Source organism: Sciurus vulgaris, assembly GCF_902686455.1.
Source record: "Sciurus vulgaris genome assembly, chromosome: 11".
Lineage (NCBI taxonomy): Eukaryota > Metazoa > Chordata > Mammalia > Rodentia > Sciuridae > Sciurus > Sciurus vulgaris.
In genome coordinates, this window is record NC_136472.1 from 99,034,271 (window position 1) to 99,053,320 (window position 19,050).

The following is a 19,050-nucleotide window of genomic DNA, read 5'->3' on the forward strand; positions in this document are numbered from 1 at the left end:
ACAATAGAGTTTTTGGAGGAATTTGTGATTATTGAATGGAAATTTAAAAAATCTGTATATAATTATGTACCCTGGGAAGACAGCTCAGATCAGTATAGAGATGATGAAAGACTAGACCACAAACAGTAAGAACAGGGACTATGTTCCCAGGGCCTGCTTCAGTACTAGCATATAGGGTATACTATGTAGTAACTATTTTTATAACAACATTGTTGAATTCAGAGCATCTTTGATGAATGTTCTGACTGAAAAAACTCAGCAGTTTTTTTAGTAATTTGTAGTGATGCTGTTATGGGGATGGGGACTTCTGGAAAATGGAGGTCCTGTGAAGACATCCCTTCTCACCCCAATTCTTGTGATCAGGTCAGAAAGATGTCGGATATGTTGCTCAGAATAACAGGCATGAGTTTACTGAAGGGATAGGAAATGAGAAAGGACACTGTCAAAGGAGAGATGGGTCCTCTCAGAAAGGAGAGGGACAGCAAACCTCTCCTGCACTCCAGTTTTATTGGGGTTCCAGAGAGTTTCTAGAGAGTCCCACCCAAGTCAACCTCTTGACTTTTGACTGTCAGCAAGATAACATCACATTTTCAAGTTTCCACTGCCATGACAACTCTAGGTCACTTTGGTTCATGCTGACTATTCTAATTGGATTCTTAACCATAAATTCTTATCGATTTTAGGATTAGGAGGAATTATCCTTAGCTCCTTGAGTTTTGGGATCTAGCCTGTGAAAAGGTACATAAAAGGTGACTCCGTCACAGTAAACTGGGGTCCTTCTACAGACACATTTCGGGCCTGCATTTCTTCTGCAGGACCAGGTAGTTTGCTGAGGAATGTGACATACCCGGTCCACTTAAGCCAAGCAGGGCTGCAGGTAAATTGTTTCTTGAAAAAGAAAGCATGTGGGAATCAGCATAGTGGTCCAGTTTATAGAATCATTCTTTTACTCTCTCGTTCCCACCAATCTCATCTGTCTGTCCCCTTTCAATGCATGGGGAGGAAAATGAAACCTGCCTTCATTTCTGTATTTCTTCAGTATTTGTGCTTGTTATTAAATAAATCAACAATTATCATTTTTGACTATTTTACAAACAGGGTTGTTTTAGGGTTAGTACTGTTAAAATTTTCTTAAATTAGTAGATTAAAAAAAATCAAACAGGCATGAAATTAACCAACAGAGATTGAGTAAATTAACATTGTACTGGGTTTCTATTATCAGCCTCTCTAAAAAGCGATTTTTAAATCGTAATCTCTTAAAGTCCTCACTTGGTTGTAAGATAGCATTTCCTCATTTTACAGACAAAGAAATGACGGGACAGTGGTTTGCTAACAGATGCACGTGGAAAGGGAGAACTAGAATCCAGCTCTTAAATTCAGGTTACGCGGCTGCACCTTCAGGCTAGCAGTATCTCTTCTGATTATGCATTATAAGAAATCAATAGGAAGACTAAAAGTTTTTTTTTTTTTTTTTTTTTTTTCTTTTTTTTCATTTAATACAAACTTGCCGGAAACTTTTACAATCCATGAGTACGGGGATCAGCTAAGGAGCGTGGAGACAGTCGATCCTCTCTAAGAGCTTTGCGTGCGCGCGACCGACACGGAAACGTCCGCTGCGCGCCGCCGTAGCGCTCAGTAGCCATAGCGACCGCCCCTGGCAACCGTGAAGCTCTGAGATCCACGGGCCCACTCTGAGTTTGAGCAGAGCTCTGCTCTTCGTTTCCCTTTCCCTCTGGCCTGGTTTCTTGTTCCTTCCCTCTTTCCCGCCCACCCTCTTCCCTCTCCCTCTCTCCTAAATCATGGCGGCCGGGGGTCCGGACGTTCGTAAGCTCTTCATCTTCACTACTACCCAGAATTACTTCGGGCTGATGTTGGAACCCTGGGACCAGTCATTGCTGTACAATTGTGTTGAAATCAACAACTTCTTGGATGATGGGAACCAGATGCTCCTCAGGGTGCAGCGGTCTGATGCCGGACTCCTCTTTTCCGACACGGTACGGCCCGGTACACCCCTAGCTCACCTCCGGTTACGTCCCCAGGCTCAGCCGGAGGGCTGGCTGACCGCCCCTCAGCCCGCCTCACGGATCCTCCTCGGGAGCCCAAGTCTGTCCCCGCCTTTCTAGCCTTGGCCTCAGCCTTGGTTTTGGCCTCGTACTTAGTACTTCAGCATGTAGTTTCCATCTGTCAGAAGGAGGTTCCCTGTCCACACATCTGAATAGAAATAATTATATATATTTAAAAAATTTATTTATTTATTAATTTTGAACCCAGGGGCCCTTAACCACTGAGCCACATCCCTAACCCATTTTATTTTATTTTATTTTTTTTTGAGACAGGGTCTGGTAAGTTGCTGAGGCTAACTTTGAACTTGCTATCCTCCAAGGTGCTGGGATTACAGGCTTCCAGCTCTAAATTTTAAATAAACACTACAGAAGGGTTGTAACTAAAAGACAAACACGTTATTTATTTTTGATTTTTTTTCCCTCCCTTTTTTCCGTTTTCCCCATTTGAGTCAAATTCTGGTGTGTGTGTATAAATACACATATATGTATAAGTAAATAAATAAATGTTTTTTTTTTTTTTGTTTTTTTTGTTTTTTGTTTTTTGGTTCATGCACTTACCTTAGCACTGCCTGAGGGTAAAACTAGTTAGGAATTAATCTATAAAATATTACTTGATTATTTTCCAAAATAAAGTTCATTTTGATGTGCACGTGGTTTTGATTTACTTATTGCCCTGCTCCCTCTACTGGCAGGATTGCTTAAAATGATTGCATTTGCAACTCATAAACCTCAAAGAAAAACAAGAAAATTGCCTGACATAATGAAAGGGGTTAAGCAAATAGATGAAAATTGACAAACCGTAGACATATTTTTAACCCTTTCCTTTTGTGTTCATTCTTATCTTTAGATTCAATGAGTTAAATTCAGTTCTATCTAATAAATATTTTTTTGAACTTAAGATATGCAAGGTGTTTTGTGGACTAGGTAGATTTACAAAGATATAAAAAGGATAGATAATTGTAGCTAATGTTTATTTTCACTACTCTTTGTCAGGCATTGTAGGCATTTCATATGTATTATTGCCTTTAATCTCCACAACACAGTAAGATGGGAGGTTTTTTTTTTTTTTTTTTTTTTGTTGTTGTTGTTGTTGTACTGGGGATTGAACTGAGGGGCACTGAACCACTGAGCCACAGCCATAGCCCTATTTTGTAGAGACAGGGTCTCACTGAGTTGCTTAGTGCTTGCTTTTGCTGAGGCTGTCGTTGAACTCGAGAGCCTCCTGCCTCAGCCTCCCTGAGATGCTGGGATTACAGGCATGTTCCACTGCTTTGGACTGGAACTATTCTTATTCCCATATTTTGACCAATGAAAGCAAGGAACAAAGTTTATATCCCAAGTGTTAACTGTTCTGCTTCTCTAATACTACAATTCAGAGTAGGGCCACTGCTTCTGCCTCCCAGAGACTCGCTCCAATGTTTAGGATAACATGTATTCAACAAATTGTAAAATCAGGGCAACTTTTGTAAATGCCTTTGAAGGTTCAAATGGAATGCAGTGGGAAAGATGAGATTTTCAGTTTGTGAAAATGTATCTTGGGTTGGGTTTTGAAAGTTGAAGCTGTCACTTTTTAAGTTAAAGCTTATATAGGTAGAGTTCAGCAGTATCTTGGTATTTTAGTTATATACCATACTACAGTTTTTAGTCATATTTGAAAATTTTTTTTTTACGTCTGGGAGTCAGTATGATGTAATAAGTTAATGTCAACAAATATTTGAGTACCTTCTCTAGGTCTGACACTGTCTTAGGTGTTAGGGATAAAGCCATGAACACAGAGTCCGTGACTTCAAGGAGTAACGGTGGAATGAGTCATGGGTTAAATACAGAGATATATATTGTAACATGATTTTTAGTATTAATACATTCTGTTAAGATAAAAATAATATTATAATAGTGATGGGGTGGGGTGGGGAACTGCATTAAAATAGGGTGGAAGGTAATTCCTCTCTGGATAAATGACCTTTAAAGTAATATTTGAATGATGAGTTGTAGACAGGTTCTGTGGGAAAAGTGTTCTAAGCAAAAGAAACTGTAAATACCAAAGCCCTGAGCTGGTTCTCAGCCTGGTTTCAAGGGGCAGGAAAGAAAAAGAAAATCCATGGTGATGGTTAAAGTCTAATGTATGAAGGGCAGTGTGTGAGATAAGACATGGGTTGGCAAACTTTCTGTATTGAGTTAGATAATATTTTAGGCTTAGTAGGCCATAAGGTACTACTTGCAACTACGACTTGGCCATTATAGTGTGTGAAAGCTGTCATGTAATAAACTATATAATAAGCAATGTAAATGAATGAGTATGACTGTGTTCTAATAAAACTTTATGAACACTGATATTTGGATTTCACATAATTTTCATGTGTCATGAGAGAAGAGAGTTTCAGAAATATATTAATACAAGTAAAGTGTCAGTTCTTTTCCAGTGGTTAAAAATTGTAATAATTATGGTAAAAGTGGCGTGAAATTCACTTATCTATAAGTATCCTTTATGTACAGCAGTAACTTCGTTTGAAAGCTTTTTAGTGCATATACTTCTCTTCCTGGAAAAAGAAATGAGAATAACTCTGAAAATGTGTATCTAATGCCCAAACTTCTTTTGAGTTGGCAAAACTACTTTTTGGCTAATGAACTAATTACTATAAACTGACCTATTTTAAGTAAGATTACTTTAGTGAATTTTGATTAAGCTCATCTCGTTCCAATTTTAAATAATCCTAACTATATGACAGTTTAATAAAAAAAAGTTTGATGCTCAAACTCTTTAAGGAAAATTTTTTGGTTAAGGCAAAGATAATTTTAGGAGATAGATAACAAGCTTATTTTGGCAATTTTGAGTACATGTTATATTGTACATATTAAATTATGTAATAAATATAATTTTAAAAGCAACTTTTAAAATGCTTTTTCCAGATGACAGGATCATTAACGTTTCTGTTACAGACTTTCTGGGGATAGTAGAGAAGTACACCGCTCATCATTGTATACTTGGGCATCCAACTTTGATCTTTAGTATTCCTGAATCTGGTTGGAGTAGAATAATAGTTAGTAGTGTATGTCAATAATATATAGTGTCAACCTATTGTAACAGCTTTATGATATAATCACATGGAGATCCATTTTTAAACCCAGGTATTCTTAAGGAGCAGAGATAGATTGGTTTAATATATTTATTTTTACAGTAACTATTTTTCCAGGTGGTAGAATATTTTAGATAAACATTTCTTTCAAATATTAAATTTTATGAGGATAACATTTAACAATTATTTATCACTTTAGATTGATTTTGGTGACACAAAAGATAAGGTGCTGGTTTTTTTCAAGCTGCGACCTGAAGTAATTACTGATGAGAATCTACATAATAACATTCTTGTTTCATCTATGTTGGAGTCTCCTATTAATTCTCTATACCAAGCAGTAAGGCATGTATTTGCACCAGTGTTGTTAAAGGTGAGTAAAGTAGCTATGTAACTATTTGTTGTTTTTTACTTACATATTTGGATTAATGTATATATAAACATAAGCATTTATCCAGTTTACTATTAATGTAATTAATGTTTTAGTTTTTAAATTGAAATATTTATTTATTAATTTATTTTTGCAGTGCTGGACATCAACTCCAGGGCTTAAAATATCTCTTCTTAAATGCTAATTTTCTTAAATTCTAATTTTAAAGTAATCTTTGTTGACAAATAGAGACACTGTTTTAGGAAGTCAGTTTGAAGATCAATGGTTGCTCTGTCTCTTTTTCTATAGGATCAGGAATGGAGCAGAAACTTTGATCCCAAGCTTCAGAATCTTTTGAGTGAACTAGAAGCTGGGTTGGGTGTAGTTCTAAGAAGATCAGATTCTAACTTATCAAAATTGAAACTTAAGGAAGATGATATGCGAGGTATATAAGACTATATAATGTTTCATGTTCATAAATCATTTGTTAAAGTAACTATACTATAATCATCTCTGGCTTACTCAAAGAAATTGCAAAATGGTTATTTTGTTAGTACATTGCTAATTGAACATGTTTCTGCACAGATTGCTTTTCATGTTTTCATAACTTAGCATAAACTTCATTTAAATAAAAAGATTTATATGGATATGGAGAAGACAGAAGTATATTTTTTAACAATATGCAATTTATGGAAAGAGGAAATATGATTGATTCTCATTATTTGCAGTAGTTATGTTTTATAAAGTCACAGTGAAAACTGAATTAGTGAATTCTGAACCATTGCTTCCAGGGAAAATAAAGGGTGAAGTTCTTTCAAGCCTCTTGTCACAACAGTTTGCAACTGATCAATACCTAACATTCTTGATTTTGTTTTGTTTTTGGTACTGGGGATTTAACCTAGGGATGCTTTGCCATCAAATCATGCCCCTAGCCCTTTTTAAATTTTTTCTATTTTGGTACCAGGAATTGAACCCAGAGGTGCTTAACCACTGAACCACATCTCCAGCCATTTTTTTTTTTTTTTTTTTAATTTTTTGTTTTGAAATCGTCTTGCTAAGTTGCTTAGGGCCTCACTAAGTCACTGGGACTGGCTTTGAACTTTCGATCTTCCTTCCTCAGCCTCCCAAGTCGCTGGGATTACAGGTGTGGGCCACTGTGCCCAGCGATACCTAACCTTATTTTTTATGTGTTTCTGTATGAAGACACTTTAATTAATATATATTGATGATTAAGTAATATTGTTTTTTATCACCAGCATTGTAATAGATGCCTGAATGAAGCTTATCTAACGCAAATATTTTTTCTGTAAGGAATATCACAGCTTTCTTGTGGTTAGGAATACTAGGCAGAATTTTAGCACTATGCTTGGGAATCATTTTAAGCAGTAAAATCAGCAAAAAGCTTAAAAATGTGAAAAATATGGCATTAAATAGACTGCAAAAAGATATTTGCTTATAGCATGAGATGGGAAGCAAGAAAGTAGACTGTTAAATTGTTTGATCTCTGCTGGCAACAGGTATGTCAGGCGACAAATTTTTTGCTGTTGTAATACATAATATGTGAACAATGAGTACCAACTAATTGTATACCTTGCAAAATTATCAGATTTGCCTTCAACTTTTATTTTAAAATGTATTTTATCTGAGGATATCTAATTGTCATTTCATTGTGGCTACAGATAAATTGCTATTCATATGAACAATCAATATTACATTCATAGCATAAAAATAATTATTTTAAAATATTGGGAGCAGTTTTATATTTTGCGTGGACAATAAACTATATGCTTTTGAAAGCTCAAAGTCCCAGGAGGAATAGTGCATTTATTTCCAGCATTGGATTAGAAAAATGGAAATCATTCAATTCATTGGGAAATTTAAAGGCAAAATTCAAAGTAACACTCTTTAGTTTATATTTATAATTAAATTAAAAACATTTATTGATTTTGTAATTATTTTCATTTGTTTGGAATTTAAGAGCATGAATGGTATTAGAATTAGATTTAGGAGTACATGTTGGAGAAGCAAGCTCATAGACACAAGATGCAGAATGGTTATATAAATAGGAATGATTTACAAAAGCATATAGGAATCATTCTGAGCAACAGACTCAACAAATGTTACGTGAAGTGCAAATTTGGATTTTTAGTGGATTTATCTACTGTTACCTGATAGAGTTTGTATATCTTCAAGCATGTAGGAAATGTGCATTTATCTAGATATAACCAAAATTAGCAATGACCCAAATAGGTTTCTGGATTTTCATTTTCCATTGAAAATTTCTTCCTTTTTTCTTCTTTACTTTTATAGGTATTCTTACACCAAGTGATGAATTCCAATTTTGGATAGAACAAGCTCATCGTGGAAATAAACAAATTAGTAAAGAAAGAGCCGGTTATTTTAAAGAATTATTTGAAACAATCGCAAGAGTATGTGATTCATACATAGTTATATATCAGGCTTCTTATAAAAGTATTTTAGGGTTGAGTTTTCACTATTTTTTTATTTTAAAATCTTGATGACTGCGAATAAAATACAGTTTACATGTAGCAAAGTTTTTTAAGGTGTCTATTTAAAATGAGAAAAACTTAGAAATACAGACCATACAAGACAACAAAAAGTTAAATTCTTATTTCTAGAAATATCTTCCCCAAAACAAAATTACTTTCCTGCATGTACTTAATATGAAACAAAATCTTAATATATTTCAGAAGTTTATTTGTGTAGAGGTATATGTTCTTTCAAAACAATATTCATTTTACTCAAATTAACATTTTTGAAATGACCTGAATATGAAAAAATCTTAGTTTTATGCTTATTTGATTGATTATTCCTTGATGTATCTCCATAGAGATTAAATAAGTAATTATAACTGCAAAAAATTTATTTTCAAAACAAGTACATATAACAATTTTCTACTTGTTCCATGATTATTTCAATATCATCTTAGTCATCTGTTTGAAATGGTTTTAAGTTTTTTTTTGAAACAGTGATAAACTATAGAATGATAAATATTATACTGCTGTTGTATTGTTAACCACAACATTATGCAACAAAAGAAATACATTAGTAAAGATGTGAACTGCAATGGGTAGTGCACATATGAAGGTAAGACTATTTTTACTGGGATTATAAGTAATTCTAAATTTAAAGAAAATTAGGTCAAGGGTATAAATAGTGATTAGACTTTATAATTATCGTTTTATCTTTTGGCTCTCATAAAATCTATTTATATGGAGGATATTTGCATAAATAAGTAATTATGGTAGAAAATGAGAAAAGATGGCAAATATTAGAGTTTTAGCAGTTGAAAAAGTCTGGGATAGTTTGTATTACTCAAGGTACAGATATGATTATGTTAAAAAATAACACATTTTTGTTTTAGGAGTTTTATAACTTGGACAGTCTATCATTACTGGAAGTTGTTGACTTGGTGGAGACTACTCGGGATGTTGTAGATGATGTATGGAGACAAACAGAACATGATCCTTACCCTGAGTCACGAATGTTACATCTTTTAGATATCATAGGTATTATTACAGAAATAAGCTTTTGGAATTTTGGAAGCTTGTCTTATTTTCTTGTTTTCCTTTAAGCTCTTACTTAAAATGTCCCTAGTGTAATAATTGCTATTTAAAGTATCTCTTAAAGCTCATCAAATAGAATTATTTACACAGATATTTGTATATTGATGGTTAACTTAAATCTTTTGTGTTAAATTTGTTGACCATTAATATAATTAAATTATATATATTTTTAATATTTATGCTTTTATTTTTAAATGAACTGAAAATATACTAAAAATATATTGACTTCTCTGTCAATATTAAATTTTCGACCTAGAAGATATCATTTTTGTTATTATCCTAAGGAATAACAGGTAAGTACACTAAAGGTGTAAAGGATATTTATTGCAGTACTTTTTGCAATATGAGTAGAAAAATTGCAATTGGCAATTATTTATATAATGCCTTGAAAGAACTGTATATACATCTCTACACTTGGACGATGTACACAATACATTGAAAGATGCAGAAATGCAAACTGGTGTGTGTGTGTTTTAAACAATATGTTATTGACGGTGTTAGTCTAAGGGTGTACTTGTGGTATTTTGTAAAGTCTTTGCTAATTTGCATGTTTTTAAAATTTTGTCATAAGCATGCATTTTATTTCCATTAAAATTTTGCTTTATGTTTTACTAGGTGGTTCATTTGGAAGGTTTGTTCAGAAAAAGCTGGGAACTTTGAACCTATGGGAAGATCCTTATTATATTGTGAAAGAAAATCTGAAAGCTGGTATTTCAATTTGTGAACAGTGGGTGATAGTCTGTAATCATCTAACAGGCCAGGTGTGGCAGCGCTATGTTCCTCATCCATGGAAAAATGAAAAATATTTCCCAGAAACACTCGATAAACTTGGTAAACGACTTGAAGAGGTATACATTTGATTATACATATCTTTGTTTTTAAGTATGAAGTGGGTCTTTACTTGTTTGTGAATGTATTTTATAATTAATAAGTATACTATAGCTCTACTAGAAATTACTTGGGAAAGAATAGGAGTTAAGGTTCATGTGGGATAATTTATGGCTTAGTGCCAGGTGCACAGTGGGCACTAAGTGCTAATTTACTTATTTTGGGGGGGTGGGTGTGACAGGTTAACATGCTAGTAATGAAATTCTCTTTTGTTCTTTATTGTAAAGAAAATAATCCAGTTATCTTTCTGTGGAAGCTCTCAGACATTCTCTTTGCTATTACAATTGTTTTTATGTATGAACCTTTTTTTAGGTGGTACTCTTTTTTTACTTTTTTTTTTTTTTTTTTAGTTGTAGAGGGACACAATACTTCCAATTTATTTATTTATTTTTATGTGGTGCTGAGGATTGAACCCAGTGCCTCAGGCATGCTAGGTGAGCACTCAGCCACTGAACTACAACCCCAATGCCCTAGGTGTCTTGAATGAAACAGCTGCCTATTATGTAAGTTATGAGTTTCAGAATAGAATTTACCTATGTAGCTTCAAGGGACAGGCAAAATGAAATTATCTGAATATTGTAAAGCTGACTCCCGCCCCCCCCCCACCCTGCCCCTTGCATAGGGGAATAATAGTTCTTTGTTCATTTTGGAATAATTTAAACATATGTAAAAGTAAAATAGTGTAATGAATGCTTAGGTTTCAGTTACTCAGAATAATTACTGACATTATTCAGTTTTTATCTCATCTTTGTCTTGCCTTCTCTCCTGTATCCCCCTTTATACTGGCATATTTTAAAGCCAAAATATATGCTACCACCCTAAGATATAACCACAATTAACATTATTCCACCCAACAAGATGACAGTAATTTTTAAATATAATTTCATGTCATTTATCCTCTTTGTCTCAAAATTTTTTTATAGTTCTTATTTAAATCAGGTTAAAAATAAGGTCCACATATTGTACACCTCTACTGAGTTTGTTTTAATCTAAAAGGTTTCCCTTTGTGTTTTGTTATGTCATGAAGTACTTCCCATCTTTAGAATTTGTCTTTTTATATTCTTGTGCTGTTTATCATGTTTCTGTTTCTCCTAAATTTCCTACTATTAAGTTAGTTATGAAGCCTTGGTTAGATTTAAGGATTTTTCTTTTCAAGAGTACTTCAGATGTAGTGCTGTATAGTTTTTATGAATTCTGTCCAGAGGCATGCAGTGTCTGGCTTTTTAATTTTTAGTGAGGTTGAGTTTGTTTTGTGGGTTCAGATATGATCTGCCTCATCTATTATAATGCTCTCCATCAACTTAATGTTTTTAGCATCCTCTGATAATTATGAAGTGTTGCAATATGGCTGTTTTCTGTATCAATCATTCTTTCTGCGATTTCTTTCTTTCTTCTTTTTTTTTTTTCTTATTTTTGGTTTTTTGGTACTGGGGATTGAACCCAGGGGTACTTAACTACTTAGCCACATCTCTAGCCCTTTTTAAAATATTTTTAAAATATTATTTGGAAATGGGGTCTTACTGAGTTGCTTAGGGCCTTACTTTTGCTGAGACTGGCTTTGAACTCGTGATCATCCTGCCTCAGCCTCCCAAGCCACTGGGATTACAAGCATGCACTACCTCGCTTGGCTCTTTCTGCAATTTCTAGTGGTGACAATTTTTCTATAAAGTAGAATTTTTCTCATCAGCTTTTTAGTTACCCTGAAATATAGTTTGCACAGGAATGGAAGGGTAGACATTGGCTTCTTTTTTTTTAATTTATCATTCTTTCAAACAATGAATAGTATGTTAATGTCATGGCAAGTTTCATAGGAGCAAGAAATTGTTTTGGTAGTATCGTTATATTTTATGTGTTTCAGAACACTTTAATTATTCCATCTTTGGGAAGTAAGTGCCCCCTCAAGTTGGGCAGTGAGTAACCCCTTCAAGTTGGCTTCTGTGACTACTATCTTTCATAATTTTCAGACCCCAAAATTTTTCAGGCCAGCCCATTGTTTATATTTTCTGTACTACATCTGGAATTAGACGTTTTTCCAGTAGGACTGGTTCTTTTTATTTTTTTCCTCAGTGCTGGGGATTGAGCCCAGGTCCTCATGCTTGCGTGAAAAGCACTGTACCAACTGAACTATATCCCCAACCCTGGTTCTTTTTAGTAGGAAATGATATTTAGCAATGACCTGATTGGGGCAGTGCTGTTATTTAGTTATCAGTGCTTTTAGGCTAGGTAGATAGAATTGTTTATGATATTTTTTAAGCAAGAAAATAATGCATCATGAGTCTATGCTTATATTTCCGACTCAAGGAATATTATAGTGTGTTTACTTAATCTTTTTGATTACTTTTTGATTGTTAGTATTTTTTAATTCAAAATATGACAATATTTGTTTTCCAGCTGTTTGTTAACTATAAATAGTAAGGTTGTTGACACTGATTTCATAATTAGAAGTGCAGTTTGTTGCAGAATAATGAAAATCAGAAGTTGCTACTATTTTCAGAAAGGATTCTTAAAAATTTACTTAATAAGCCTTAAACAGTTTATAAATATCTAGATCTTACACATTTTCACCAAACTTGAGCACTTTGATTAATGTTAATGTGATCACATAATTATGTCTTTGAACATCACTTTGATAATTGATGAGTTGTAATTCTCAGGATTATAGTTTCAGATTTGTTCATTTCAGAGAACCTATTTTAAAGAAATTATTGCCAGATATATTTTGATTTTAGACCATTTATACAGATTTTTTTGATTTAAATAAAATTTGTTGTTTTAATATTTTATGTTTTAGGTCTTGGCTGTTAGAACAATTCATGAGAAGCTTCTCTATTTTTTACCTGCCAGTGAAGAGAAAATCATATGCCTGTCTCGAGTATTTGAACCTTTCAATAGCCTGAATCCTGTGCAATATAATCCGTATACTGAGGTTGATTTTATATATCTTTATATCTATATATGTTTTTATGTATATTTGCCTGTTTGTGTTATTCTTTTTAAAGGTATATTTTTAATATATTAAAGTGTAACAATGTTGTTAATTTGTTTAGCCTTTATGGAAAGCTGCAGTGTCTCAATATGAAAAAATTATTGCGCCTGCAGAACAAAAAATAGCAGGAAAATTGAAAAATTATATTTCAGAAATTCAAGATAGTCCACAGCAGGTAAAATATTGAGATATTTTACTTTTAATGTTTTCCTTAAGCTATTTTAGGAGACATATGTATTTACTAAGTTGATCAATTGGTATAAACATACACTTTATTTTATGTTAGCTTCTTCAAGCATTTTTCAAATATAAAGAGCTGGTGAAGCGTCCAACTATAAGCAAAGAATTGATGTTGGAAAGAGAAACTTTATTGGCAAGACTTGTGGACTCAGTTAAAGGTAAAGGTTTTCCATAGATTATAGTGTTTGCTTAAGAAAATATTTTTGTAGATTACTTTTTCTTTATTGTATAGCATTTAGAATTAAGACTATTCTGAACATTTTTATGCTGAAGATTAATTTATTTATTTCTATTATAAGTAACAGATTTTTTTGAATTAACAGGTTATTGTCTTTTTCTGTTGATTATACTTGATTCATGATAAGGTCATTGGGTATAAAGACCAACTCTTACTGTTTTTCTATACACAGTATTTGACATAGTGCTTGGTGGATTGAAAATATTTAGGAAATCTTTGCTAAGCTCGTATAATCATTTATTTGATTTAAATTTTATAGATTTTCGATTAGACTTTGAGAATCGGTGTCGAGGAGTTCCTGGTGATGCATCTGGACCACTTTCAGGCAAAAATCTTTCAGAGGTTGTCAATAATATTGTTTGGGTTCGTCAGTTGGAATTGAAGGTATTTGTTTCAATAAAGTTGAAAAATACTAGTTATTTAAGATATACTATAAGGCATAATGTAGTATGCCCTCTAAAACTGTAGTGAAAATAATCCCTGTTTTCCTTGGTACATCCACCTAGTTTTCATGTGAAATGTTCAGAAAAGTGTGCAGAGAAGATTATAATGGTACTATTCTTTCCTTGTATAGAGATAATTGTCAAATCATTTATAATTCCAATTGCAGTTGCTTCAGACAAGTGCTTTTAAAAATTATTCAAAGAAGAGCATCCTGTACACAGCATTAAAAAAATCTGCAAAATTTTGGTAGTCTATTTGCAAATATATTTATATTACTACATTACTTTAAGTTGAAAGAAAGTTAAAGGAAAGGTAAAAGGTAATTATAGCATTATCTAAAGTAATGATATCATTTTACAGATTTAAAGAGTATTATTTGAATATTATTCAAGTTGTCCTTAGATTCTTATAGATCTACTAATTAGTATGTGATGTAGTGTCTTGTATTTGACTTATACAGTAAATATTAATTGAGTAGTCTCTGGGGCAAAAGAACATAAAGTATTATGTTATAAAAGCTACCTTTTTTGTTTTTACAGGGTGTTTTTCATTTTTTAAATTTGTTTGAATTAGTTACACATGACAATGAATTTTGACACATTATGCATAAATGGAGTATAACTTCTCATTCTTCTGGTTGTATATGATGTAGAATCACACTGGTTGTATAATCACATATGTACATAGGGTAATCATGTCTGATTCATTCTCCTGTCCTTCTTACCCCCATACCCCCTCCCCTCTCTTCACTCTCCTCTGTCTAATCCAGAGTACCTCTATTCTTTCTGAGGGGGTCCCCCCACCTTATTGTGAGTTAGTATCTGCATATCAGAAAAAAATTCCTTCTTTGGTTTTTTGGGATTGACTTATTTCACTTAGTGTGATATTCTCCAGATCCATCCACTTACCTGCAAATGCCGTAATTTCATTCTTTAAGGCTGAATAATATTCCATTGTATATATTTATATATCCACATTCTCTTTATCCATTTATCTGTTGCAGGGCACCTAGGTTGGTTCCATAGCTTAACTATTGTGAATTGTGCTGCTATAAACACTGATGTGCCTGCTTCACTATAGTATGCTGCTTTTTAAGTCCTTTGGGTATAAACCTATAAATGGTGTAACTGGGTCAAATGGTGATTCCATTCCAAGTTTTCTGAGGAAACTCCATACTGCCTTCCATAATCGTTGCACTAATTTGCATTCCACCAGCAACATATGAGTGTACATTTTCCCTCACATTATTGCCAACATTTACTGTTGCTTGTATTCTTGAAAATTGTCATTCTGATTGGAGTGAGATGAAATATTAGAGTAGTTTTGATTTGCATTTCTCTAATTGCTGGAGATGTTGAACATTTTTTCATATATTTGTTGATCGATTGTATTTCTTCTGTGAAGTGTCTTTCGGTTCCATAGCCCATTTATCGATTAGGTTACTTGATTTTTTTTTTTTTTTTTTTTAAATTTTTTGAGTTCTTTATATATCCTGGAGATTAATGCTCTATCTGAGGTGCATGTCATAAAGATTTTTTCCCATTCTGTAGGCTCTGTCTTCACATTATTGTTGTTTCTTTTGATGAGAAGAAGTTTTCAGTTTGAATTCATCCCATTTATTGATTCTTAATTTTACTTCTTGCACTTTAGGAATCTTGTTAAGGGAGTCAGTTCCTAAGCTGTCATGGTGAAGATTTGGGCCTACTTTTTCTTCTATTAGGTGCAGGGTCTCTGTTCTAGTGTCTAAGTCTATGACCCAAATGAGTTGAGTTTTGTGCAGGCTGAGATTTAGGGGTTCAGTTTCAATCTGCTGCATATAGATTTCCAGTTTTCCCAGCACTATTTGTTGAAGAGATTATCTTTTTTCCAGTGAATGTTTTTGGCAAGCTAGCAATTTTGATATTACTACTTATAATTTTGATGTTTTATTTTTTGGAATATTCTGCTTGGTTCTGTCAGTTAGCTTTCCAGAGTGCTACAATAATCTTTGTAAAGTTATGGAGGAAAGGTACTTTTCTCTCTTTAATGGACGTTCATATTGGCCTAATTTTTGTTTGTGTTTTCAACCAGAGTGTTTACCTAAGGGCCAAAAATATTGCTATGTTTAGGAGTATTGCTGTAGTTCTTGTAGTTTTCTCTGAAATAAGTGGGGCACAAATATTTTGAAACCTCTGCATGTATGATTTTGTAAAAATGAACCCAACTACAACATATAATGCTCTAATAAATGCTAATAAATAATACTCTAATAAATTAAAAATGCTTCTAATAAACATAAAAATATTTTGAGACCCTGACTTTTCCTTATTTTACCCTTCAAATTATGCCTTCAATGGGCTATCCTCTTGTGTTTTGCTGTTATAAGGTTGTATCATTCAGATGTTTGGTAGGATTGATATTTTTACGTTCTCTGACAAATCTCCTGTTTTTAGTGTTATAGATGAAAGTGAAACTGATTCCTGAATCACAGATCAGATATTTTATGCTAATTCTGTTAGGATATAAATGATACATATCTGTGTAATTTGACTTTTTAAGGTTGATGATACTGTCAAGATCGCGGAGGCTCTTTTGTCTGACCTGTCAGGATTTCGATCTTTCCATCGAAGTGCTGAAGATCTCTTAGACCAGTTTAAACTATATGAACAAGAACAATTTGATGATTGGTCTAGGGAAATTCAATCAGGTTTGTCTGATTCCAGATCTGGTCTATGGTAAGTATAAATATACTAACTTGTAAAATCCCAAACCATGTTATTAATCCAAACAGCAAGATGGAGTTAGTCATTCTTTTCCTTTTTCCAAATTTGATGCTCTTCCTTTAAATTTTTTTTGTTGTTGTTGTTGTTAGCTGATCATTAAGTTTAAGTCATTAATATTGGAAACTTTGATGATGTAGTTAGTTTGACCACTTGGTTCCCCTTTGATTCTAGTGTCTTTTATCTAGAATTGCAAATTCCTGTTTGGAAATTAGACTTACCCTCTCATTTTTCTTTTTCTTTTTTTTTTTGTCGTTTTTCTCATATATGCTTTTATTCCCTTTTGGCACTAATATTGCATACGCACTGTGTGTATACATACACACCCCCACAACACACACACATATACACTTTTTAAACTGTAAATTACATTTTTATTTCACATTTTTTGCAGTACTGGGGATTGAACACAGGGATGCTAAACTAATGAGCTACATCTCCAGCCCCTTTTTTTAAAAAATTTTTTTTTTAAATTTTGAGACAGGTTTTTGCCAAGTTGATGAAGCTGCCTTGAACTTGCAATTCTTCTGCCTCAGTATCCCAAGTAACTGGGACTATAGGAGATCTCCACCATGCCTGACCACATCTTTTTAAAAGTACCTTTGTGCTGGGGATGTAACTCAGTGGTAGAGCACTTACCTCGCATATATAAGGGTTCAATCCCCGGTAATGCAAAAAGAAAAATAAAATAAAAATAAAATGAAAAATAAAAGTAACTTTGTTCATAACATTAGATTCTGTTTATTTCCTCTATAGTGATACAAAGGATAATTAGACCAAAAGTGGTACTTCTTAAATTGAATTAATTTTTTTCTTTTCTGAAATTCTGACTCTGGAGGAAGAATATAGGAACCAAAGGGTTCCAGGGCATAATGGTTACAACTTTATGGCAATTTAACTCTTTCCCTTCGTATTTTGAGCCTAAAACCTGAGAGATTCTCCCCTGAAAGTGCTTTAGTCAACTAATTTGGAAATATTTGCATACTTTTATTACTGTAGTTCTGATGGTGATCCACTCTGTATGGGAACCTACCAAGGATCTGAGATCTGTTGTAAAAAAGTCTATTTAACTTTATTCAACCTAATCTTTCTCATTTGATGAGGACACTCCTCTTCTTCCTTTATTTTGGTGTTAAACCTGTTATTGCCCCATGGAATCATCTGTATGCTTTTGAACACATTTTAGAAATGCTGATTTGTACAAGCTAATTTTGAAGATCACTCCTGAAAAAAGATTGAAAGTCACTATTATAGTTTTCTGACAGGCTTTATGTGTATAAAGCAAAATTTGGTCTAACTCATCATTTTAAGTCATTTTAAAAATAAGTATCTACTTTGTTTTATACTTTGTTGTATCTGCTATTAATTATGGGGAATAGATTTGTTCTTTGCTTTTCAAAAGTAGGATACTTTCTAACACTTATAAGTTTTCTTAATTGTGAAACTGATTTGAAAGAATGTGCATTATATAAACCTACTTCTAAAGGAATAGTGATGAAAACATAATACCTTATGTTTAATTTAGCTCATCATTTTCATACTTCCATGCTGACCTGAGTGCTCCAACGTAACACTTGCTATTAAAGTCTTCACAAGAAACAGAGAGATAGGATAATCCTCAGTGAAACAATGGGTAGAAGAATGAAACATTTAAATGTCTCTACTCTTGCTGTTCAGATTTATTTTATCATTGATGTATTAAAAGTATTAAAGAAGCAAGTAGACCATTAAAAGCAAAATCCAAGTTACTCTTAGAAAATAAATCAAATCCTTTCTTTATCTGTAGATGTGTTGTTTTTGAGTCTTAGTTGAAGTTAGGAGACTGATTTTTCTGACTTTAAAACTGCTTAGTTAAAATATTAGTGTGATGATATAGTTTGGATTTTATACTTTATTTCCAAAATCTGAATTAATAATGTGTAAAAAACAAATATAAAAGCTGTAATTTTCAACTTTAATACTAGACTTACAGAGAAGTAAAAACTATTTGTGTATTTTATTATTCAAGTGTGGGAACATGACAAGTAAAATATCATTTGTTTTTTTCAGTATTGAGGCTAATAGTCGAATTATGGAATTGGATCCTAGTGATGGATCATTGAAAGTGCATTATTCCGATCGTTTGGTGATTCTTTTGAGAGAAGTTCGTCAGCTTTCTGCCCTTGGCTTTGTTATTCCTGCCAAAATACAACAAGTTGCGAACATTGCACAGAAATTCTGCAAGCAAGCAATTATTCTTAAACAAGTATGAAATTATATTTTTGATAACGTGCCTATTCTGAATTCATTACATAAAACTAGAATGTGATAAAGGCTTCATTTTCTACTTTTGATTTTTTTAGGCTGATTGAATAGCCTTGTGAAATTATGGCTTGCTAAATGATTAGTTATACAATTTGTTTTA

At 33.0% G+C, this 19,050-nt stretch overlaps 1 protein-coding gene across 4 annotated transcripts in view; it reads left to right on the top strand.

The window, feature by feature from the left end:
* Positions 1-1,636: 1,636 nt before the first annotated feature.
* Positions 1,637-19,050, top strand: part of DYNC2H1 (dynein cytoplasmic 2 heavy chain 1) — a 344,715-nt gene continuing 327,301 nt past the window's right edge. For all 4 annotated transcript variants that reach the window (XM_079101898.1, XM_079101901.1, XM_079101899.1 and 1 more), the window contains exons 1-12: positions 1,637-1,994; positions 5,337-5,507; positions 5,814-5,949; positions 7,815-7,933; positions 8,890-9,034; positions 9,707-9,939; positions 12,771-12,905; positions 13,027-13,140; positions 13,252-13,363; positions 13,703-13,827; positions 16,426-16,601; positions 18,696-18,891. In XM_079101898.1, the coding sequence (XP_078958024.1) occupies positions 1,800-1,994; positions 5,337-5,507; positions 5,814-5,949; positions 7,815-7,933; positions 8,890-9,034; positions 9,707-9,939; positions 12,771-12,905; positions 13,027-13,140; positions 13,252-13,363; positions 13,703-13,827; positions 16,426-16,601; positions 18,696-18,891 (1,857 nt within the window). In that variant the 5' untranslated portion in view covers positions 1,637-1,799. The remainder of the gene's footprint in view (positions 1,995-5,336; positions 5,508-5,813; positions 5,950-7,814; positions 7,934-8,889; positions 9,035-9,706; positions 9,940-12,770; positions 12,906-13,026; positions 13,141-13,251; positions 13,364-13,702; positions 13,828-16,425; positions 16,602-18,695; positions 18,892-19,050) is intronic.